General features: G+C 37.2%; 1 protein-coding gene across 3 annotated transcripts in view; it reads right to left on the reverse strand.

The window, feature by feature from the left end:
• SRBD1 (S1 RNA binding domain 1) overlaps nt 1-24,510 on the reverse strand; it is a 206,565-nt gene that overhangs the window by 162,123 nt on the left and 19,932 nt on the right. For 2 of the 3 annotated variants that reach the window (XM_090281239.1, XM_090281238.1), the window contains exons 6-12: nt 23,079-23,196; nt 21,925-22,063; nt 18,164-18,260; nt 16,200-16,335; nt 13,749-13,852; nt 4,898-5,005; nt 1,208-1,365 (exon numbers count right to left, since the gene is read on the reverse strand). In XM_090281239.1, the coding sequence (XP_090137365.1) occupies nt 1,208-1,365; nt 4,898-5,005; nt 13,749-13,852; nt 16,200-16,335; nt 18,164-18,260; nt 21,925-22,063; nt 23,079-23,196 (860 nt within the window). The remainder of the gene's footprint in view (nt 1-1,207; nt 1,366-4,897; nt 5,006-13,748; nt 13,853-16,199; nt 16,336-18,163; nt 18,261-21,924; nt 22,064-23,078; nt 23,197-24,510) is intronic. The other variant, XM_090281240.1, reaches the window with a different exon arrangement.

Below are 24,510 nucleotides of genomic sequence, written 5' to 3' on the forward strand. Positions count from 1 at the left end.
ATCCATGTGGAAGTAAGCAAAGTGAAAGGACTTATTGCTGACAGAATCATAGCTGTATTTTAAGAATTGCTCCTAGCAAATAAAAAAATGCATAAAATATGCAGCCCTTAGTTAAAGGTCTTTTTAGCAGTCTAACTGTACAAGTAGTAAATTTTATCACTGCTTTAGATACTACCATCTGTAAATAATTTTAAATACTTATGTGGGGTTCAAATTAATTAGAATGAAGTGTAAATTAAAAATATACAATCATTAGCAGGTTATTGAAAAAATCTCAGGGCCTATGAAATGTAGTTAAATTTATTTAAAACATAAAAGATGTGAAATTAAGGTACACAGCTGGCCACCAAATGCGAAGTCAATCTGCTATTTAACCTTGAAAACAAAATAAAGTTTGCATATTACAGCTAACACTAACACATACAGGGAATGGAACCATGATTCACTGAATTTGGGGGGAAACAAAACTTTGGTATTAATATTAATAATATTAAGATAGTATTCTTGTAGGAATTCTACGTGCATGTTTAATAGTTTGCTGAGTAACAATAACTGTTCAGTGTTTAAGAAGAATATTAAGAAATTACAAGGGTAGAGTTCATTGCAGTGATCGGCATTTTTGGCTGGTGGGAAATTCTGTCATTACCTTTATGTTACTTTACACTGCTGGCTCTTGAGTCCTTCAGCATCACAGTAGTAATCAAAACATCTGTGCAGTTCAGACTCAGTTTGATTATTGTTATTGAAGCCTGATCTTAAAAAAATAATAACCCAAAATACCTTGTGAACTTGTTATCTCTTCTGTTTCTAGTTATAATATAATAAAGATGATCTTCCTGTACTATAAAAAGTGTAAATAGGTAAATAGATAAGATAAAATAAAAAATAAAATGTATCACACATAAATCCAACACAATAAATAAAAGTTGATGGGGGGCAGAGTTGTTAAAGGTCTGACTTCAGTTAATCTTCAATATCTTCACTGTGACATAGAGAAGAGCATAAATAACAGTAATATATTGAGGATTCTGGTCATCAAATAAGACAAATATGAACTTTGATTCTCTGGTTCCCATATCCTAGTACACGAGAAAATCTTTTCTAAGACTTTAAAATTAACATTACTTCCAAGTCCTCATGAAATATATGAAGTGAAACATATGACCAACCAAACAACGTTAATATAAAAGCTGAAAGATATGCTTACTGGTAGGAGAAATTATAGCTAATTTGCAACCGTGTTTGTAACCAGGATCCACTCCCATCAAGGTGCGCCCTGGAACTGGGCTGGTTAAAAGGAGCTGACGAAGGTTCCGTCCAAACATCATTACAGATTCCTTCTCTGCATCTGATGTTAGTTTGGCTCTTTAGAAACAAATAGAAAAAGAAAAAGAGACTGTATTTAGTTTTTCATTCACCTACATTTTCTTCCAGAAAAAGAACAGAATTCATTCTGTACAGGAGCATTTATTAGAACAAAATTACTTGAGAGAGAAAACATCATACACAAAATTCTATTGAGTCTATTTTTACTAACAGCACTAACATGGTATCCCAAATAACTTTGTGGTAGCAATCCTGCCATGTTCATCATACCTACACTCCTCTATCTGCTCTCCCTTATATACAAAATCTATCATGTGTAGACATCTGTGTTTATGAGACAGGTGTATAATGACTTGGACATCACATGAATCAAATTAAAGTTCATCAGCAAATTAAAAATATAAACATATTAGAATGATAAGTTATTTAACCATAACAAGCCTCCTTCACAATAATTAGTTTTACACCGTCACCTACACATACCTCAGTGTTCCCTTCTCGCTCTATTCCATTCCCTACATCCACCCCTTTGTCATTCTCACACTGATCTGATATGACTACGGATACCACTACCAGTCAAGAACCATGGCTCATATAAATAACATCCCAATTTTACCCAAAGAAGTTAGTAAAAGTCTAATTTTAAAATTTATTCTAGGATTAAAATATACACCTATAATGGACTTAAAGACAATTGTAAACTAAGTTTTACACCATTCAGCTACCTAATAAAACTTTTTATCTCCTCAAATTCCTAAGAAATTATAAAAAGTATGTCATCTCTATTAGATAAGGTTAAAAAAAAAAAATGCATGCCACTGGCCACAAGAAAATTTAGAGTTCAAAAGCAATTCAAAGGACATTTCATATTAGTTTTGAGATAGAATTATTTACATAACTGAAGGCACACACAGCTAACTAATGTTTGCTTTACTGGCTTGATTCAGTTCCCCAAGGCTTTTCTCTCATCTGCTCTAACATTTCACGGCCATTCTGCCTGCATTCAGCCACGCAACATGAAAAATATCATTATAGGTATTTCTAGAGCTTCACTTTTAACTTATTTATTGAGTGAGCATTTGTTGTCAGTCTTGTATAAGGTACCATGATCGAGCATGAGAGATACAAAGCTGAAAGGACAAGATCCCCACCCTGAAGACCACTGTCTAGTGGAAGAAGCAAAAATAAACATGCAAGTTTAAAACAGTAAGTGCTATTCCAATGGAACCACATAGGAAGGATAGCTAAATGAGGAAGACTTTCTGAAAGAGTTGTCTTCTCAGGTGAATCAAGAAGGGTAAGTAACAGAGTTAGAAAAAAAAAGGTAGGGAGAGTAGATAAAAGGCATGGAGAAAATACTCCAGGCAATGGAAGCAGCTCACGGCTTATTATGGTGGAAGCAAGTAATTTCATGCTAACATAAAAAATACCAAGACATAGGCAAGTAATTTCATATGCTAAAGTTAAAAGAAGTATCAAGACAAAAGGCAAAAAGATACCAGATCACAAAGGTTAAGTGCACGTTCTTCAAAGAGTTTCGATTTTTTCCTGGAGACAAAGATCCATGGAAGGATTTTAAGTCTCAGGGTATGAAATAATCAGATGGGAATTTTAGGATGAAAATGTGGAATATGTATTGGAAGATACAAGACAGAGATCCTCTATGACCCTGGGATAATAATTCAGACAAAAATGATGATGTCCTGAACTAACCATGGATACTAACTAACCCCTAGTAACCATGGAGATAAACAGGAGTCAAAATTCAAAATATAATAAAAAATGGTTAACTGACAGCTTAAAGAAAGAGGTAGGTGTGAAAAATGATACATGAATGAATGGTGATGACAGTCACAGAAATAAGAAATGCAGAAGCAGACTATGCATTGTATATAGTCTAATGAATAAAATGGCTGCAAAATAATATAGTCTATATGTTCACCTTTAATACATACACATGAATGGAGAAAAGTCTGGGTAACGATGGTAATGTCTAGGCAGCAAAATTATGTGTTTTTTGTTTTACTGATCCTTTCAATTTTTCTACATTAGGACAAATTTCTTTTTAATTAGAGAAGTAATTTTCTTCTCTAAAAAATCCCTTGGCAGTTTTCCCCCTCAACTGCTGTTCAGGTAATTACAAGTATTTCTATCAAGAGACATGTCTAGAGACAATGCATGAAAAACAACTTATGGAATGAAATAAGATATATATTTTTAACCACAGGCATTTTAGAAAAAGAGAAGGAAAGTGCTCTTGCTTGCCACTAATGGAAGTCAGAGAAGGATTATACATTAAACAATTCCACAGCAAGGTGCTATCATTAAATCTAAATGAAATTATTCCATAAGCAGTGAAGCTACACAAATTGAATATACACAAAAATGCCAAAAGTGCCACTAGACATTATATGCAACATGAAAAAACAATTTAAGTAAGTTTCTTTTTCACTTTGTTGAGAACAGAATCCCTTATTTTTACATGTGATGTCCCAGCACTCAAAATCAAGAAACGTTACTCCACACAGACTTAAAGTACGATTCCAAAAGAAGCAATATTTTTAAGGGACATCTGGGCTAAAAAGAGTAAATCAAAAGAACAAATGACTTTGATAAAAAAAGAAGTGGGACAAGGGAACTGTGTGTTCTTTTTAATAGTACCTCCTCACTACCTGCTCTAAACACCTCCAAATTCAATGACCAGCTCCTGTAAAAGAAAAACAGACCAACATTACAAAGGCTGCTACAAATCCTAGTGAGGTTGAAGAGATGACTAGAAATGTATAGTTCCCAGAACCCTTGCTGAAACCTATAAACAGATGAGAATGAAGAAAATCTATAGAAGTAGGAAGGAATGCATGAAGAAATAAATGGCTGGTTTCTAAAGACTGCCTACCAAGACAAAGGCCAGAGGGAAAGAGGTTTTTGCCCCGACATTACTTTTCTTTCCATCTCTTCCCCTAAAAATGATTCTGCACCTCACCTCTTCTGCAGTTCTGCTTTGTAACTCTTAGTCCTTCTGCTAGACCATATACATGATCCCTTTAATAATCTAATATTTGCTCAACATTGCTGATAATTACTCACCCAAACAACTCCCATTTGGAGTGAAAAACATATTACCTTTCTCTCTTTATAGTAATAAATTCATCATGTGCTCCACTAATCCCCTTATACATTTTTTGGCTCACTTTATCTCAAAAATCTGCTTCCAACTAACCTCTCCATTAACTTCTTAGTTTGTTTCTCCCAAGCCAAATCTCTCATCAATAAAATCCTTTGTTTAGCTTTGTTGTCAAATTGCAAGACTGGTATTACAGAACTGGAAGAGGTACATGGTAAGGGGTCAAGATTTGATAAGTATATTGTAATTAAGAGCTATGTTTTGTGATCTATGCATGTCAATGACTCTTTAGATTGAAACCTAGGCTTAATTTTAAGACTTTGTGATTGTGACTCAGTTCTCTGGACGGGTTAGTAGATCAACAAATATTTACCACATGTTTTAATGGGCCTATTATCATACATAATAATAAACAGTACACAAAATTAAATCAGGCAAGATGCATACCTGAACTCTCTACAGAGGAGAGGATAAATAAGGCGTTTAAAAGAATCATCCACTGAATTGTGTAAGATCTTCATTAACTCTGGCCTTGCAAAGCGACGTGGTCTCCACCTGAAGGAAAAAACATCTATACTAAAACTGATGTACCAATAACAAGACCAGGAAAGTGCTCCTGGAAGAGGAGAGAGGAAGGGGAACAGAAAGGGGGTAATAACTTTACTGAAGCCAAAGTAACAATCTGTGAGGAGAGACTGCAATGTCTGGAAATTATTAACAATGGCATCTGGAGTTATTTTTAAAAACCGAGTAACCATGGTCACACATAAAACTTAAGCGAGGAAAAAACTTCTCTATTCTGGGAAGAGTCTCCAAAGCATTAATAATAATGGTCAAGTCTTAAGATATAAGAAAGTTACCAAAAAAATTACTAGAGCACTGGTATGGACTGAACTGTGTCCCTCACAAATTCATATGTTGATGCCCTACCCCGCAGTGGGATGATACTTGGTGACGGAGCCATAGGAGATAATTCAGTTAAGATGAGGTAGTAAGGGTAGGGTCCTCATAATGGAATTAGTACCTTTATAAAAAGAAGTATCAGAGAGCTCTGTCTCTCTCCCTAATAAGTGCGAGCACAGCAAGGCCATTGTCTGCAAGCCAAAAAAAGTGCCCTCACCAGGAACCAAACCAGCCTGCACCTTGATCCTGAATTTCACGGCCTCCAGAACTATGAGAAAATAAATTACTGTTGTTTAAACCACCTGGTCTATGGTACTTTATTAAGGCAGCCAGAGCTATGACAAACACTATCCTCTTTTCCCAGTCCTTTATCTCTTTAAAGTCAAATTGAGCAAAGGAGAAACCCTTTTAACGCTTGCCTCTTGTCACTCTTGATCAGAACTTACTCCATTACTCAGTATATTCCAGGCAGTGTATCCGCATACATGCTGATGAATATAAATGTAGGGAAGTGATTGTTAGTGGACACTGGAGGGAAAAAACTGTAAGAAAAAACGCAAGCTAAAAATGACAAAGAAATTCAGCTCTACCCTTTCTGTGTTCTCATCCATTTACAGCATCTCTGCCCTTGCCCTTCAATGGCTTTTCAATAGGGATATTCTCACCTCCCTTACTTAATCTCAGCAAGAAAATTAACTAAATTTCAGTTAAGAAACATTTAAGAATTTATAATCTAATATATCAAAAGTTACATAATTACAACTAATTGAATCTCTTCCATAAAGGGTATTATCTGAGGAGAATATAGTTTTGTTTGTCTTTTAATTTGAATGAAAGTGCTTTTATTTTTTTTTTATTTTTTTTTTAAGTATATTTTATTGATTATATTGTTACAATAGTTCCAATTTTTTTTTCCCCTTTGCTCCCCTCCGCCCAGCACCCCCCTTCCCCAACAATCCCCTCTCCAAGTCCATGCCCATGGGTCGTACATACAAGCTCTCCCGCCTCACCCTTTCATATATTCTTCTTCTTCTTTTTTAAAATTAATTAATTAATTAGTTAAATATTTTAACAATAAAAAATAACAATTCCTCCCTCTCAGACTTAAGACCCTTTACAATCTTATAAAGGACAATGGATGAAGGTCTCGAGCTCCTCTAGCTGCTTCAAGCTGGACATGGTCGTCGTCCTACCTACCCGTGGGTCAAGAAATCCCTAATAAGAGTGGGGATGTGGAGGGGAGGGTGGCCTTCCCACAAGGGGAAGGATCGTGCAGACTCCAGGTTGGTTGGCTGTCTCTGGACAACGGCATGCTTGGTTTGACAGGCTGGCATCCTTGTTGTATTCTGGGGGCAACAGGGTTAAAGGACATCATTTAATCCGTAACCACTAGATGACAAAAGACAGGTATTAATTTTTCAATGTCCCACATTAGGGAAAAGAAGGGCTTCTTTGGAGGAAGGTGTGCCAGGTACATCTCACCTGTCCAAAACCCTTTTGCCCATTATACTTATTTTGGACTGAGGGAAATATTTTAGGTATCCCCCATCTCAGGCCTCTGGGCTTTTTCTGTCCAAGCCATTAGGATAGAAAAGAGAAACCAGTTTTAAAGTGAAGCCCACAGACCACCCCGTTCTTCACCAACCCAGCCACTTAGTTCAGCCAAACCATTGAGTCTCAGGAGGCAGCAATGCAGACAGGATTAAGTGAGGCCTATGCATACAGATAATCACTCAGGTAATGAGATTGTAGGCTTATGCCCTTTGAAAACAGAAAACACATGTGTTAATTTATGTAACATAACCCACATACAAGTCTCTAAATCTGTAGGACTGTCTTATCGGAAGGAAAATCCTTGTCCTTCTAATATTCACTGAACTTGCATTTCTATTCTTTATATTTTTATTCCCCCCCCACTAAAAAATTTTCTGTTTGTTTGTTTTTCCACTACAGTTGTCTCACTTTTTTTCCCCCTCTTGCTTCCCTGCACCCTGCCCCCCCCCACAGTCAGTCCCCACCCAGTTGTCCATGTCCATGGGTCATTCATACATGTTCTTTGACTAGACCCTTCCCCTTCTTACCCCTTCTCTCCCTCCCATCTCCCCCTTTGTTACTGTTAGTTTATTCCTTGTTTACATACCTCTGGTTCAATTTTGCTCATTTGTTTGTGTTGTTCATTAGTTTCCTGTAACAGGTGACAGCATAAGGTAATTTTCTTTTGTTGCCTGGCTTATTTCGCTAAGCATAATTCTCTCTAGTTCCAATCATGTTGTTGCAAATGGTAGAAGTTCCTTCTTTCTTTCAGTACTTATTCATTGTCATTTTCCCCCTTTGTACTCGTGTTCCTCTCTGTCTCTCTGTTTCTTCATCTTCTTAAAGCAGACCCTTTAGCATCTCTTGCAATGCTGGTTTGGTGGAGATGTATTCTTTTAGCCTTCTTTTGTCTTGGAAACTCCTTATTTCACCTTCCATTTTGAATGAAAGCCTTGCTGGGTAGAGTATTCTTGGTTGTAGGCCTTTGTTTTTCATTGCTTGGAATATTTTTTGCCATTCCCTTCTGGCTTGTAGTGTTTCTGCTGAGAAATCTGATGATAGCCTTATTGGAGCTCCCTTGTATGTTATTAGTTGTTTCTCTCTTGCTGCTTTTAGGATTCTCTCTTTGTCTTTGAATGTTGGCATTTTAATTATGATGTGTCTTGAAGTGGGCCTGTTGGGGTTCATCTTCATTGGGACCCTCTGTGCTTCCTGGACTTGCGTGACTCTTTCTCTTGTCATGTTAGGAAAGTTTTCTGTCATTAGTTTTTCAAAGAGGTTTTCTATCCCTTGCTCTTCTTCTTCTCCTTCTGGAATTCCTATGATACGGATATTATTACGTTTCATGCTGTCCTGCAGCTGTCTTAGAACCTCTTCAGTCTTGTTCAGTCTTTTTTCATTTTGTTGCATTGTCTGGGAGTTTTTGTGTAGGTTGTCCTCCAGCTCGCTGATCCGATCTTCTGCTTCCTCTAGCCTGTTTTTAATTCCTTCTACTGTGTTCTTCAATTCAGAGATCGTATTTTTCATTTCCTCCTGGCTCTTATTGATAGCTTCTATGTCCTTTTTCATGCTCACGTAATTTTCTGTGAGTTCCTTGTAGTTTTTCTGGAGTTCTTTGAAGTTTCCGCTGAGCTCATTCAGCTTCTCCATAATCCATGTTTTGAATTCCATATCTGATAGTTCGCTCCCCTCTATTTCATTTAGCACTCTTTCTGGGGATTCTACCTTTCCTTTTGATGGGAGGTTGTTTCTCTGTCTCCCCATTTTTTTGACTCCTATTGTTTGTTGGTGCTTCTTGGAATGATCTGCACTTCCTGGATCTGCCTCTGGTGGCGTCAGATCATGTACCAGTCTGGCCCTAGGCAGCCTGTTGGAGACTCCCAGGGATCTACTGCTGTTGTCTGTCTTCTTTGATTGTTAATCTATTCAATCTGTGATTAGCTGTCAGGCTTAAGGACTGTGGGTGTGGCAGCTTAATTCCTGTAGGCAGGGCTTTTGCTTCCCCTCAGGCTGACGCCACTTGGAGGGGAATGGTCTACCCGCAGTACTGGGGATGAGTCAGCACTGGGACCCAGTCAGCTGCTCCTCCAGTTCTCCCCTCAAAGCCACCGTGCCAAATTCTCCCCAAGTGTCTCCAGCCCTCATTGCCTTCCCTCTGCTTGAGCCCAGGGTAAGTGGTGGCCAAAATATTTTCGTATGTGATCCACTTAAGAGCTCTTTTTCTCCTGCTGTTTCTCTCCGGCTAGCAAGAAAGCCTGTGGCTTTTCGCTTTTCACAGCTGATACTATTTTACTTTCCACTCTGTCGCTGTAGGCTGGGAAGCCCAGCTGGGGGTTTAGACCCTGCCCTTCTCAGGGGGAATCCCCGGCTGCTGAGCTGTTTCTCAGCCCCTTCTGCTGCCACCCGTGGGAGCCCAGCCAGCCCTTCCACGTCTCCGCACTCCCTACCGGTCACGTTGTGATGTAGCGGCCTTTTCTGTCTCTCCGTGGTTATAAGACTTCTCTCCAGCTGGTGTTCGGTTCGTTATTCCAGATGATTTCTCTAAAATTACATTGTAAATCCAGACTAGTTCTAGGAGGAAGTTAGTGTAGCTTCCACTTACTCCTCCGCCATCTTGTTTCTCTGAATGAAAGTGCTTTTAGACAGGACATACATCCTTCCTTCCACCCAAATCCTTGTTACTCCCTAATGTCACCTTTACCTGAGAGCATAAGAAGTAAGGAGAAGTAGGATATAAATTAGACACACATTATTACTATTAATTTGGGAAACCCAATGTTAAGAGAGACTCCCCTAAAAAAACATCTGAGATGGATTTTAAGTAGATGAGTGGATGAAAAAGCTGTGGTACATTTATACAATGGAATACTACTCAGGTGTAAAAAAAAAAAAAAAGTAAATCTTAACCTTTTACAACAGCATAGATGAACGAACGACCTACAGAATATTATGCTAAGTGAAATAAGCCAGTCAGAGAAAGACAAGTACCATATGATTTCACTTACATGTAGATTCTAATGAACAAAATAAACTAACAAACAAAATAGAAACAGACTCATAAATACAGATAACAGACTGACAGCTATTAGAGGGGAGGATGTAGAGTGGCTAGGTGAAAAAGGTGAAGGGATTAAACAAACAAACAAAAAAAGAAATCCCACAGACATGGAAACGGGAATAGGGGGAGGTAGGAGATGGCAAAGGAGGGATAAATAGTGATGGAAAGAAACTTGACTTAGAGTGGTGAACACACAATACAATACACAGATGATAAATTACAGAATTGCACCCCTGGAACCTCTACAATTTTATTAACCAATGTCAACCCAATAAATTCAATTTGTTTTTAAATCGTGGTTTAGAAAGCAAGACAAAGGATAAAAATATTCTGGGAAGAAACCATAGGGCATAAAATGGCATAAAATATCAGGATTCAGGGGACAGCGGTGGTTTAGACAGATAAGCTAGAAAACATGGCAGATAATAAGAGTCTTACACACTACACTGTGCTCTGTAGCTTGGGCAGTCCTGGGTTATGGAACAAAATGCTAGGAAGATAGTCTTTTGAGGCTAGAAGACCCTAATGAAATGATTTTTAAAAAATGTGTCTGATGTCTGCTCGGGTCATTCTCTTTAAGTGCAAACCAACCTTTCCTCTTTGCTTGTAGGAAAAAAACAGAAACCCTTAATATCACCTACCCAATGTCTCTGGAAGCACCAATAACCTTCTTTAAACTTCAAGATCCTTCTTTGGTGTGACGGCTCTGCTCCCTTCTCCCAGCCCCGCTCCTTGGAACAGAGCACTATGGGTCTATTTCTTCCTCGAGGATGCCTTACTTACACCCGTTCAAGGTGTACCTATTTTCTATTGCTACCACCTACTCCAAGTCACCATCGTCTCTTGCCTCCACATTTCCTCTTAGATCTTTTCCATTGTTTTCTATATCACAGCCATAATGATCTTTTAAAATTCAAACTGATCATGACATACCTCTGTTTAAACCCTTAACTGGTTTTCCATCACCCTTGAGATAAAGAAAAAAATCCTTAGCATGACTAAGAAAGCTAGACATGATCTGTCCCAAGCCTACATCTCAATCCTCATTTCTTTTTGCTTCCTCTCCCTCTTGTCTTTGACCTGCATAGGCACCCAGCTGTTAAGGTTCCTTGTTACAAACCTTTATGACACACTGTAACCTCTACATAGTCCTAACCACTTGCTCAATGTCTTTTTCATTAAAGGACATTGTCACCAAAGGCTGTCGGTATATTGATCTGATTTACAAGTGGATTTCCAACATCTAGCACATATCCTGATTGGGTAAGTACATGGAAGAGGTGGAGGTGAGAGAACAGGCACAAAGAAAGTTTAAAAGAAAAAAGACCAGGAACCCTGGCCAAGTAGCTCAGTCGGTTGAACATCATCCCATACACCAAAAGACTGTGGGTTCGATTCCCAGCCAGGACACATACCTAGGTGGTGAGGCGCATATGGGAGGGAACCAATTGATCTCTCTCTCATACACATACACAATCAATAAACATATCCACAGGTGAGGATTAAAAGAAAAAAGGAACCCTGACTGGTTTGGCTCAGTGGGTTGGGTGTCATCCTACAAAGCAGAAGGTCAAGGGTTTCACTCTTGGCGAGGGCACATGCCTATGTTGCGGACCAGGTCCCCTGTTGAGGGCATGCAAGAGGCAACCAATTGATGTTTCTCTCACACATTGATATTCCTCTCCCTTTCTTTCTCCTTTCATTCCCTCTCTTTAAATATAAATAAAATCTTCAAAAAAAAAAAACGAATTAGAAAAGACTCAAGCAATCATCTTTAGTCATTCAAATGAGTTTTAAAAAAAATTCTTGATAATGGTTCTTTAGTCTGAGAAAAGTACTTCAACCAGCTTTTGTTTCATTTCTTTAGTTCCCATAAAAATGTTTCTTCAATTATCTATATGAAGAGAAACTTGTACGATATGACTGAAAATTATATCACTACACCACAGTAGTGTAAAGTATTACAGTATAGGTTAAATATTATCACCAATTATTCAATCGAGAATAAAATAGAGATAAGCCCAGAAAAGCCAACAAAATCATTCCAAGGAAAACTATTCCTTGACATTTACTTGCTGTAAATAAAACAGATTAAAAGCATAACTAATATATCTTTAACTACTGAAGACAGACTCTGATACTGAGTATTACAAGTAATCATAGGAAAATAAGCTAGACGTTGTCCTCAATTTACTGTGATCAATTTATAAAAAATGTTCCTAAAAAGAAAATGAGCAAAATAAACCCACCACTTGTAATAACAGATACCATCAAAGGCTACACAATTACATGGAATATCACTTAACACTCTCAAATCTATGAGAACAGTATTACTCATCATTTTAAAGATAATGAAACTGAGAAAAAAAAATTAAGAAACATGCTCACAGTCACAATGGTAGGAAGGAATATAACTGGAATTCAAACTCAGAGACAGCCACTTAGGATTCTGCTCTTTCTATGACACTGTCTTAAAGTTTTATCATATCTTAAATTAAAATGATCTGATTTCTTAATACAATTTTTTAAATCTAGGATTTCATTTAGGTATTTTTTTTAATAGAAGTTATTTCTTTATAAAGAAATAAGCATTGATTTAAAAAATTACAACTACACAAAAGAATATACAACAGAAAGTTAAAATTTCACATAGAGCTAAGGAGTAGACCATTTGTATCTCTTCAGACATTTTTCTACACATACATAGAAATATTTTTGCCAATAATGAGATCATACTATGAACACAAATTATAGTTGTCTTTTTAACCTAATATGACATGTTTATATCTCAACTTTAGCTCTACCTCAATTTTGTCCAACAGCTGCACAAAATTCCATTGTATAGATATAACATAACTGACTTAAGCAATTTACCTAGTGATGAAAATTCAGATGTTTGCTTTACTTGACGGGTCCTCATTTGGCCATTCAACAAGCTGATCATTCATGGAATTGAATTTGGCAAACTGGCTTCCAATGAATTGATGCAAGAACTATATTGGGTGAGACAGCTGATACCCAAAGTACACAGCACTTGTTCTTCTCAAAGCACAATTCATTCTATTCTTCAGTAGCATTTCCAACAATCTCTCTAACCTAAGGTCACACAGAACTAGCTGGCGATGAGCATACCCAAAATCTACATCTCCTTACTGCTGGTCAATCCACTTTACCTCTTTGCATCAATTCTCTCATTTGTCAAATGGCAGCTACAAATCTGCTCTACCAACTAACCAACTAGACTCTTATGAGGATCAAACATATTCTAAAAAGTAAAACTAAAAGTTAAAACTGCCATACAACCATGTGGTGCATTTTTAAAGGTTCCCATAACAAATAAAAAAGCATAATAAAAAGTTATATAAGTTTGAAAGTCTCTGAAATATCCAATAAATTTAATGTTTGTTTCAATCATCCTTAATGTGCAAAATATTTTAAGTAAACTATATACAGTATGTTTAGAGAATTAAATTGTAATATCTAATAAATTAAATCTGTTTCAATTATCCTTAACAAAACATTTCTGATCTGTTATGTGCAGTATGCATTTCTTTATTTTTTCACAAGAATAAACATGCTCTTTATAGAAAAAGTATTAAAGTAAAAGCACCTCCCAGTTGTTTTCAATTTAAACATATACAACATAATACTTATTTTTTTAATGTAAAAATACTATATCCATTGTTTGTCATTGTTAGTTTCTCTTTTACATAATGAACATTTTTCCTCATTAGTACATATAGATCTCAGTATGGTATTTTAGAAACAAAAGAAAGGAAATTCTATAGAAGTCTATAAACAGACCTGTTTTGGATGCACCACCTACAGAATTCATTCTTAACTCCATCAGGAATGTTGACCTTGACTGTCAGTATCTTCAAATTTTCTCCACGGTTAATTGCTAGAATCTGAGTACAAACATATATGACAAAGAGGTTAATCCACAAAATATATAAATGATCAATTTAACCAGTCAACATTTATAAAACAAATCCGATGGTTATTCAACCTAGAGCTATATCAATTTATTATTCATTTAGTTACCAGAAATGTGAGTTTCACTCTGTATGGTGGTTCCCTGCAGAACTAGCTCTAGGGCTTGCCTTTGTTTTGTCTGTGTCAGAGTTTCCATGGGACAGAAGCAGCTTCCTGGGTTGCACTTGTTATAAGTATTTAGAGGCAAATGAATTAGCTGCAGTCTCAAGAAGTAAGGAATAACCGTTGGAAATAAGGAATTACAGTGAGAGCAACCAAAAAGCCTGGGAAGGAAGAGGCTGGGAAACAAGAGATACTTGAAGGCAAAGGCGCTTTTTAAAGTTCCTTCATATATTAGGAAATCTACAAGGCCACATGCACACTAAGGACTAAACATGTACTCTGAAAAGACCTGAGAAGAACTTAAGCTTTCACCTCTGACTGACCTTAGGGCTCCAGGCAAAGAAGACGTGAAAGCTAAGGCAGAGTTGTAAACAGCCCACCAAGCATTCAGAGTGCTTCAACACAGGGCCAATCTGCAAGGACTGGGAAAGTTTGTTTCTTGTCTTGGCTCCTGGCATCTAGGGGTGTCTCTGCCAGATAATTACTTCTCCACTAAGCTAAAGGAACAGAGACTTCAGTGATCAAACACAACAAATAATACAGACTTTACAAAAATAGTTTAGAAGCAACTAAACAAACAAACTCACAACAGCAACAACAAACCCTAAAGAGGGAGGAAAATCTGATTTTCAGTAATACGAACTTACAACATTCAAAATGTCCAGCTTTTAACAACAAAAAAATGTACAAGGTATGCAAAGAAGCTAGAAAGTATACCCATTTGCAGGAAAAAACAAAATGAACAGAATCTGTCCTTGAGGAAGCAGAACTGGACTTACAAGATAGACTTTAAACCAACTGTCTTAAATATGTTCAGATAAAAGAAAATCATAGAAATAAAAAGAAGACCAGGAGAACACTGTCTCAACAAATAAAGAATATCAATAAAGTGTTGGAAATTATAAAAGAGAAGCAAGCAGGAATTCTAGGAGCTGAAAAATACAACGATGGAGATAAAAAATTCACTAGAGGTTCAATATCAAAATGGAGCAAGCAGGGGAAAGAATCAGCAAACATGAAGACTAGTCAATTGAGATAGAATCTGGAAAAAAAAGAAAGACATGAATAGAGCCTAAGAGAACTGTGGGGCACAATCAAGCATACCTCCATACACACAGTGGAAGACCCAGAGAAGAAGAGAAAGGAACAGGAAAAATATTTTAAGAAACAACGGCCAAAATATTTTCGATTTTGATGAGAAACATGATCTACACATCCAAGAATTACAATGAACTCCAAGATAAACTGAAAGATATCCACAGCTAGAGACATTGAAATCAAACTGTCAAAAGCCAAAGCCAGAGAATCTTGAATAGAGTGAGAGATGTACATATGCAGTCTATCCAGAAAAAATCCAACCATTGTTAATACAATAAGAATGGTTTGTGAGACGTTGATATAACCTGAGAGCCAGGGAGAGTGGACTAGAATGTGCATGCATGCACAAATAATGACGACTCCACTGTACTAGTCAGTGGGGGCAGTAGACGCCATTGAGTGAGCATGTGTATTGTGTGGCTATCCCATTCAAAATGACTGAGTGAGTAGAGCAACAAATCTGCATCAGATTTTGTGTTAAGCCTGAACATTCCTCCACTGAAACTATTCAGACGATTCAGACGTCCACAGCTATGGGCAGCTGGTGATTGGCAGCTTCATCACAACAACGCACCTGCTCACGCATCATGTTGACGCAGAGTTTTTTGGCAAAACATGATATCGCCCAGGTGACTCAACCCCTCTAAAGTCCAGATTGGTGCCCTGCAACTCTGGCTTTTCCCAAAACTAAAATCATCTTCTGAGAGGGAACAGATTTCAGACCATTGATGAGATTCAGGAAATGAAGCTTAAATCCAAGCATACTTGTAAGCAGAGTCTAATAAGAAAGGTCCCTGGTCAGAAAGTCAAGATACCTGAGGTGTTATATTGCCAGCTATGCTAATAATTCTTGGTGTTACCTACTAATTTCTCTGGGTCTTGAGTTCCCCGTTAATGAAATGGAAGGGATATGACAATATTATACAAATTTATATGAAGACAGAAGAAAATATTTGACTTAAACTTAACTTTAATTCTTTAGTAAGTCAAGTACTAGGCAAATCCAAAGTATTACCATTATTACTACCACCAGCATGCACAAGTAATTTCCTTACTTACCTGATGATGTTGGATGTTTCTTATGTTGCATGAAAAATTCTGGTAGAGATGAAACTTATTAACATCTTTCTCATTTACTTTTTTTGAAGAGACTTTTGCCAAAGACGACTGAATAGCAATATATCTATTTTGGCACCTGTTCAAATACACAAATGTTTTTTTTTAAAAACAAGTTGTTATTAATATGTATAGTAAAGAAACATGTTATATGGAATAGGTTAGTGAAAAAGATAAGCCTCTACCAAATATAATTTTTTAAAATGATGCCCAATTATAAAAATATTATTGACCCATTAAAAGAGGACTCTGCCTATTCATGCTAGCGTAAGTCCTACATGTTTATTTCTGTATCAACCTAATCCTCCCATAAAAATGCCTAAATAAGTTCAGATAACATCTTCAGTAATATAGTCTATCTACAAGGCATCAGACCAGTAACTCTGGTATAGATATCATCCTTCTCTAACCACCAAGTAAGCCAGTCCAAACCAATTAAAAGCTAAAAATAGAAAAAACAAAAAATGTGTCAGAACAGCTTCCAATGGCAATGTATAAAACTGAACCAAATTTCTGCAGTATAATTTTCTGTAAAAACACACTTAAGAACCTGGGAATTTCTCCTACTTCAACTAATTCCTGCTAGGGCCACTAAAAATAGCAAGGTCTCTCCTTGATTGAACAAAACCCTGACTAGCAAGAGCAGTCAGCTGGTTCATATCCACCTTTCCCCTTCGCTGTCAGCTCACACAGCTAGTGATGTGCGGAGAAAGGAAGAGCAGACCTCTGTCCTCTCTTCTGCTAAATAACAGAAGAAGAAGGACAGCACATGAAAAATAGGTTTAAAATTATTATCTATTTTAATGAGGCATGAAATCCATAAGCCCAAGCAGGGTCTAGGTCAAAGGTTTTTCAAAACCTCTTACAAACTAGGACTGTGATATCCTGGGTAAGCTGCTCTCTATTAGCTAAAATTCATTTTGAGATCAGTACTTTCAGCCATATCTGACATGAAATATTCTGGTTACCCTAATCACTGGTTAACACCAGGAAGGAGATATTATAAAATTAAGTACATACATCACAATATGTTTAAAAAACAATGCTACCAACTCAAAATGAACATGAATCTCTCTCTAGTATATTTCCAGTGTAGTCCAGTGGTTTTTAACCTGGTTCCTTAGAGCCCTCCACTGAACTGCTTCAGTGTACGGAGGAAGAGCAGGTGGAGTTCCATGTTCCCTGCTCAGAATTCAAATAAGGCAACTTTACTTTTATCTCTGTTAGGCCCTGGCTGGTTTGGCTCAGTGGATTGAGCGTCGGCCAGCGAGCTAAGTGTCGCTGGTTCGATCTTCCAGTCAGGGCACATCAGAGAAGGAAAACTCTGACTCCAAAAAACCTCCGCTGCCTTGCGGCATACCTCTTCAGGGGAAAGGCTAAGGGAGTAAACCCCGACAGAAAATCCGGAGCCGGAGTCCCTAAGGCGGTTCGACGTTGTAGTCAACACCGGCAACTCCTGCGGCGCACCTGAAGCCAAGCTGTATTGACTCCGTCTTTCCCTTGGACCCTTCAGCTGCGAAGAGGGGGGGGGTCTGCTGCATGGGCAACAGCAGACCCTCCATATCACCCTGCCCAGGCTCTGTAGCTTCAGCTTCACTGGAGAGGACACTCCAGTGTCATCACAAGATGTCGATTCAACACGGGAGGAGACAGATACCGTGTCACTCCTGAGTTGGACTGCACAGCCATTCTTGGCGGTGCAGATAGACTCTTAAGAAGCTACACCATCGTCTCTCGAGACGGACGGCTGCCGACGACAACTTTTATCTCTGTTATATATTAGGGTTCTGTTGTTTGAAGCATTCTGCTACTTAAGAAAATGTCTGAAAATAAAGTTTTTAATGAACACTGGTCTTAGCACTAACCATGCAGCCCTTAACAGCATACATCTATAAAGAGTTACTCACAATTTCCTTATGAAGTCAAGTGTTTCTCTGTCTTTAGCAATCATGTCTGCTAAAATGTGCTGCACTCCCATTTCAATGTCCTGGAGTGCTGAAAGCCCTTTAAATAAAAGGGAAAACTATAGATTGGTTTTTAAGTCTATTATTAAATCACAATACATTTATTCCAATCAAAATAAAAACCCTAACCTGATAAGACAGAAAAGTATCATAGCAGTGACTAGCTTCCCTCTCCAACAAAACAAGTCCTCAAAAGCAGTAACAGAGGACCTTCACATACCATATAACCTAGTGGTGAAAAATGCAGCTCTGGAAGCAGCTGTCTGGTCTAATCCTCATTCCACCATTTACCAAATGTTTGACTCTGGGCAAGTTACTTGACCTCTCTGTGCCTCAGTTTCCTATAAAAGTAGACTAATCCCTACCTCATTTAGTATTTATGAAGATTAAGCATGTAATGGAAAATATATATTAATTGAGTCATATCCCAAGGCATACTTTCATTCTAGTTACAAAAATTCTCCTTCATAATTAATTTTATTAATATTCCTATTTTGGCTTATGAGGCATTTATTCATATTTTCAATGATTCATTTTAATTTCTCATATCTAATAAGCACAAAATAAGACTCATTATGGAGCTGTTCATCTAACCACTATGCTGGACACCTGAAACTAATATAAAATAGTATCGAATATAATCTGGAATTGAAAAAAGTTAAAAACAAAAAACACCACTGAGGTGGTGCCCTTTGCTATGGCTAGAGCAGTAGTTCTCAACGGGAAGTAGAAATTATCAGACATCCAAAAAGCTCATCCAAATTACATACCCTGGCTCAGTCCAACTAGGGAAAGGACTGAAAAGTCTTATTTTGAAAAAGTACCTTCCCCCATCAAAGAGAATTCATTTGGGGGAGCTTAATACAACCAAGGATAAGAGGAGTTCTAAGAGGTTAGCACCTTAATGAAATAGGTGTAAATAAAATCCACAGAACCAGAAAATCATATCCTTTGTCTTATAGTAGAAGCTTTCCAGCTGTAGATTCTTCAAACCTCCACAACTGTAACAAAAACTGAAGGGCAACATTTCTTTTCACTTTATCTGCACTAAGGCCATCTCTTCTTAAACACAACAGAACAATCAGCTACTCCCCTTGTCTACAATGTAGGAATATTCTAGATTTTCTAGGATATAATCCATTCATGGCATAGTGTTTTTTTATTCAAATTAAATTCTTGTTGGTCAGTGGCAAGTAAGAAAATTAAGTTGTATGTTCTATTGGGGTAAAAAAAAAAAACGATGAAAATACCTGGTTTCTTGAATATTTCCTTGAAGAATAATGACAATGATGAAAATGCTGCTTTAGAAAAATAGTAATATGAACAAAATAGAAACAGAAGCACAGTTACATGGAACAGACTGACAGCTGCCCAAGGGAAGAGGGGTGGACTAAATGAAAGAGGGTGAAGGGATTAGCCAAAGAGCACACATGCGTGACCATGGAGGAGACATCAGTTTGGGGATTGCCTGAAGGAGGCGTTGGTGGCTGGGTGGAGGTAGGCAAAGGGAGAAAAAGCGAGGACAACTATAATAACGATAAGATACAATTTTTTTTTTTTAAAGACTGAATTCCATCTCTCTTGATGTGTTTGGAGAAGTTATTTAAAAGGCACTAAAATAAAGAGAGCAGAGAAGTATCTTCCAGGAAAAAGAAGAATGTTAATAAGTTGAGGGTGATCATGAGTATGTGTGTAATATAAAGAATGAAGGGACAGCCCTGGCCAGTGTGGCTCAGTTGGTTGAAGCATAATCCTGTAAGCCAAAGGGTTGTGGTTTGATTCCCAGTCAGGGCACATGCCTGCATTGCTGACTCAGTCTCCTTTTGGGGCACACAGTACAAGAGGCAACTGATTGATTTTACTCTGTCACATCAATGTTTCTCTCCACCCCTCTCTTTCTCCCTTCCTTCCTCTCTCTCTAAAATCAATAGGCATGTCCTCAGATCAGGATAAAAATAAAGAAAGAAAGAATGAGGGGACCCAAAAAAGGCGGGAACATTCTAGGCAAACTTTAAATAGCAGTATCTAGATTGTTCAGAATTAATTATAATTCTTCTACATTTGTGATCAGAAAGAGGGAGTAAAGCAAACAGAAAGTCCTGATATATATGTCAGTACTACTGTAACTGTGCTGGGCTCTGAATGATTCTCATTATCAGAAGTATCACCCAGTACCCATCATCACATGTAGTCTAGAAGCATCACCATGTATGACAATTAAGAGAGATATGGTTATCAAACCTACCCAGTAGGAACTCAGTATGAGTGAACTAAGGAAAATTTGTAGCACAGGAGGTACGAAGTAGAATGAAAGGAAATCAACCATAAGAGGAAAAATGAAATAAGCAATAAACCCGTATGCATCTAACATTCTAAAAGCTTCAACATTCAATTTTATTAAAACGTATCATAACTGGGCATAGGTAATTCCCACTGTGGCCAATCTTAATACATGGCTATAGCATCTCAGCTATTAAACTATTAAATGTGGCAATCATTTAAAAATATAACTAAAAATACACATTTAAAAAAATAAACTTGAATTTTACTCATTTCAACCCATCTCTATACTCAAATAATACTAATCTGCTTTTCCTTTTTATTATTCTTTTTCAAAACAGATATTGAGATGCGTGTATTTGTATACGAAGATATATGCATTTTTACAGACACACAGACTCAACTTTTTTCATCACAAACTCACTGTGATTCTCTCCAGTTGCATATATATGATAGGTTTTGTAATCACATACTGCCCCCTACAGACTCTCCTGTTTCCTAGCCTAAAGAATGAACAGGCCAAAAGAAACCAGAATGAACCTTCCTCTCCCCATTAAACCCTACCAGCACTCCTGAAAAGGTCCCTCTTATTCAACAAGCTCTCACTCTAAGGCCCTCATGCTGACAATGAAAGCAGTGCATCTTGATGTGAATCAGTTATCACTTTCCTTGGGTTCTTCTCAGAAAAAAGCTCTGCCTTACTCCATTCCTCTCTCTTGTGCACACACACACAAAAGGACAGGGAGGTAACTTTCAGAAGAAGACAAACTCTTTACTCCTGGAGAGCAGGAGTGTGAGAATAGGACTTCATTTAATATGTACTTCATGTACGTCAAAACTGGAAATTCTTTCTAAAGAGTAGATATGACTTTATAATTAAATGCATTTTTAGAAATGGGATAAAAGTTTTAAAAGACAAATAGGAGAATCTTTATAATGTGAAGAATCATAATTACCCTTATAACTTTAGGATGTAAAGGGATTTCTTTAAAAAGCAAAAAAGCACTTATCTTAAAAGTAAAGATCAATACATTGCAAAGATTGATATATTAACGATAATAAAACTACATAAGGCCTTCTTCTATTTTCCAAGATACAGCATACAGAAAGTAAAAAGAGAAGTAATAAACTGGGAGAAAAGATTTGTAACTCATTTTAAAGAATACCTTAAAATGCTTATAAATTAATAAGAAAAAAGAGAAACACACTAAAACAGGGGTGAAAGTCTAGAACAGATACTTCATCAAAAGAGGAAAACTGAATGGCTAAGCAAGAGGTATATTGGGATTTATCTTGTGAGAATTCTTTGTTCTTTATATGGTATATATTTTTTGGACAGTCATTACTTCATGAAACAAAATTTTTAACATATATTTTCAAATTTAAAGAGAAACAGGGCTTGTCTCTTTAGGTAAAGCAGGTACCTTTTACAGTGGATTGAACATAAGACAGCAGATTGAGTGCTCCTGGATTCTCAAGCAGTGTCCTGGCTGCTTCTTCTAATCCCAACTGCCTTGCTCTCTGGGCTTTGGTGCCTTTGCTCCCAGTTTTATATGGAGCTGACTAGAAAAAGAAAACGTCAGAAAATATACCACATTTTTAGTTTTAAAAAGCAAAAGTTAAAATTGGGACACAATTAGAGGACATGGTGAGAACCCTAAAGACCTCCTACGTCAACCCTTTCGTCTTCCATTGGAGCCAAATTAATACTAACCAGGTAATACTGGCTGTATAAAGACGGTTGTTCCTTATCTGACTCATTACGATTTTATATATACTTAAAATTAGTTTTTTTGTTTGGACTCGCTCATTTAAAACACTCAGTGCCTGAACTGCAAGAACTTTAAGAGGTCCTCTTGACAAAAGCAAGCTCTTTAAAAACCTGTCAGCACTCAATGCTTCCACTTCTTGATCCATCTTCGCTCCTCAGCCTGCCCTCATCTGGCTGAAGGTGATATCAGAGACGTCCACCATGATCCCCGAGTTGCCAGATATACCTTTTCGCTCCTTATCTTGCCAAGCCTCTCTGCTACACTTAATTACTTAACTGTTAATTGTCACCTCCTTCTAAAACTCCTTTTCCTAGTCTTTGATGGTACCATCTGATTCTCCTCACACGTCACGTGTTCCTTCCACGTCTCTTCCTTACAGTCTCCCTTCCTCCGCCCACACTTCAAAGGTCGGTGTCCCTCAGTGGTCTACCCTGACCTGCCTACCCTACCAACTCTCCTTGAGTGAAATCTCCCATTCTCATGGTTTCAAATATCAACTACATGCTGAACACACTCACAACTAGGCCTTCAGCTCTGGATTCCCCCTTAAGCTTCACAGTGCAATAATCCTTTCTCCCTATTTGACTGGGAATTCCTTGAAGACAAGGACTACATATTATTCACTTTTGTAAATGCAAGTGCCTAGCACAAATATGCATATGATAGTTATTGAATAAAGAATATGTCTTTTGTTGAATTAATATCAATGACTGATGGTTTTAGCTTTTTATTTCCAGGTCTTCTTTAACTATAAACAAACCTAAATCATAATCGGTTTACATTCAAAGATAAAAAGGGCTCCTTACCACGTGTTCTAGTTCTTCAAAAGTTTTACAGTCCAGCAAGGCTCTTAACAAGCATTCAGACATCTTTCCCTCCTTCTTAATTTTCTGGATTGTACTACGAACCTTCTTTGCAACAGTCCTGAAAAGAAAAACTTTGGTAATATACAAGACCGTATGTCAAAATTTTCTCTCTGAAGCATCTCCAACTTACAGAAAAGCTGCAGGTAAAAAGAACTTTTTGTCCCCTCTGAACCATTTGAAAATAAGCTACCATTACAGTCAAGTATTTTAATGTACACTTTCTAGAAATAAGAATCTTGTCCTACATAACAATATAACCATTAAAACCAGTTAATTGATATTGATGTTGCTGTCATCTAATCCTCAGATTTCAGACTTCATTTAAATTTCACCAACTGTCTGAACAATGTTCTTCATAGCGAATTCAGTTAAGAATCATGGGTTGCACGTAATTGCCATGTATCTATAGTGTCCTTCAAGCTGAAACAGTATTTCAATCTCTTTTTCACTTCAAAGCCTTGATTTAAAAGGCTTGATTCAAGCCAGTTATTTTGTAGAATGTCCCAAAGTTTGGGTTTCTCTAATGTTTACTCACAATTTGATTCAGATGATAAGTCTTTAGCAAGAATATCACAAAAGTGATGCTCTGTTCTTCTTACTGCATCCAATGTGACAAACAGGTGTCACAATGATTTATATTTGTCCTACTACTAATTAACTTAAATCATTTGGTAAGGTAGTATCTGGGTTTATCCATAATACAGGTATTCTTTATTCCCTTTGTAATTATTTGGTAGTAAAGTACTTTGATTATCCCATTCCTCAATAAACTTTCAATTTATTCATTAATTTATTTATATCGCTATAGACTCATGATTTTTTATTTTTTTAGTGATTATAACCCATTGCTATCATTTTCATTTCTTTTAATGTTCAAACTGTTCTAGATTTGGCTGGAAGTAACCCCTTCAAGCTAGATTCTGTGTCCTTTTGACCTCTCTCCATCATTCTTTGAGCAATTTCTTATTCTCTGGCACAAGATACTCCAGGCTCATCTTTTATTTCCCTACCCCAGTCCTGATATCAGGAGAACAGTACTCAGACACCAACTTACGGGTGACAGGTGTACTCATTGTTATTGGATGTATACTCAGGATGAGTACACCTGGCACTCATAATTGGTTTCTAAATACAGTGGAACCTTGGTTTTCAAACAATTCGTTTCAGAAGGGTGTTCATGAAGCAATTTGTTCAAAAACTGAATCATGATGACTGATCATATAGATATCAACATGAAAGAGTTGTCAGCATGAAAGTTTTGTTTGACAACCGAGACATTTTTTTCTACGAACAACTTGGTCAAGAGTCCAACTGTTTGAGATGGGAGATGTTCAAGAACTGAGGTTTGACTGTACCATTTTCCACTACAAAG

Source organism: Furipterus horrens, unplaced genomic scaffold (genome assembly GCF_987537825.1).
Source record: "Furipterus horrens unplaced genomic scaffold, mFurHor1.1.pri manual_scaffold_6, whole genome shotgun sequence".
Classification (NCBI taxonomy): Eukaryota; Metazoa; Chordata; class Mammalia; order Chiroptera; family Furipteridae; genus Furipterus; species Furipterus horrens.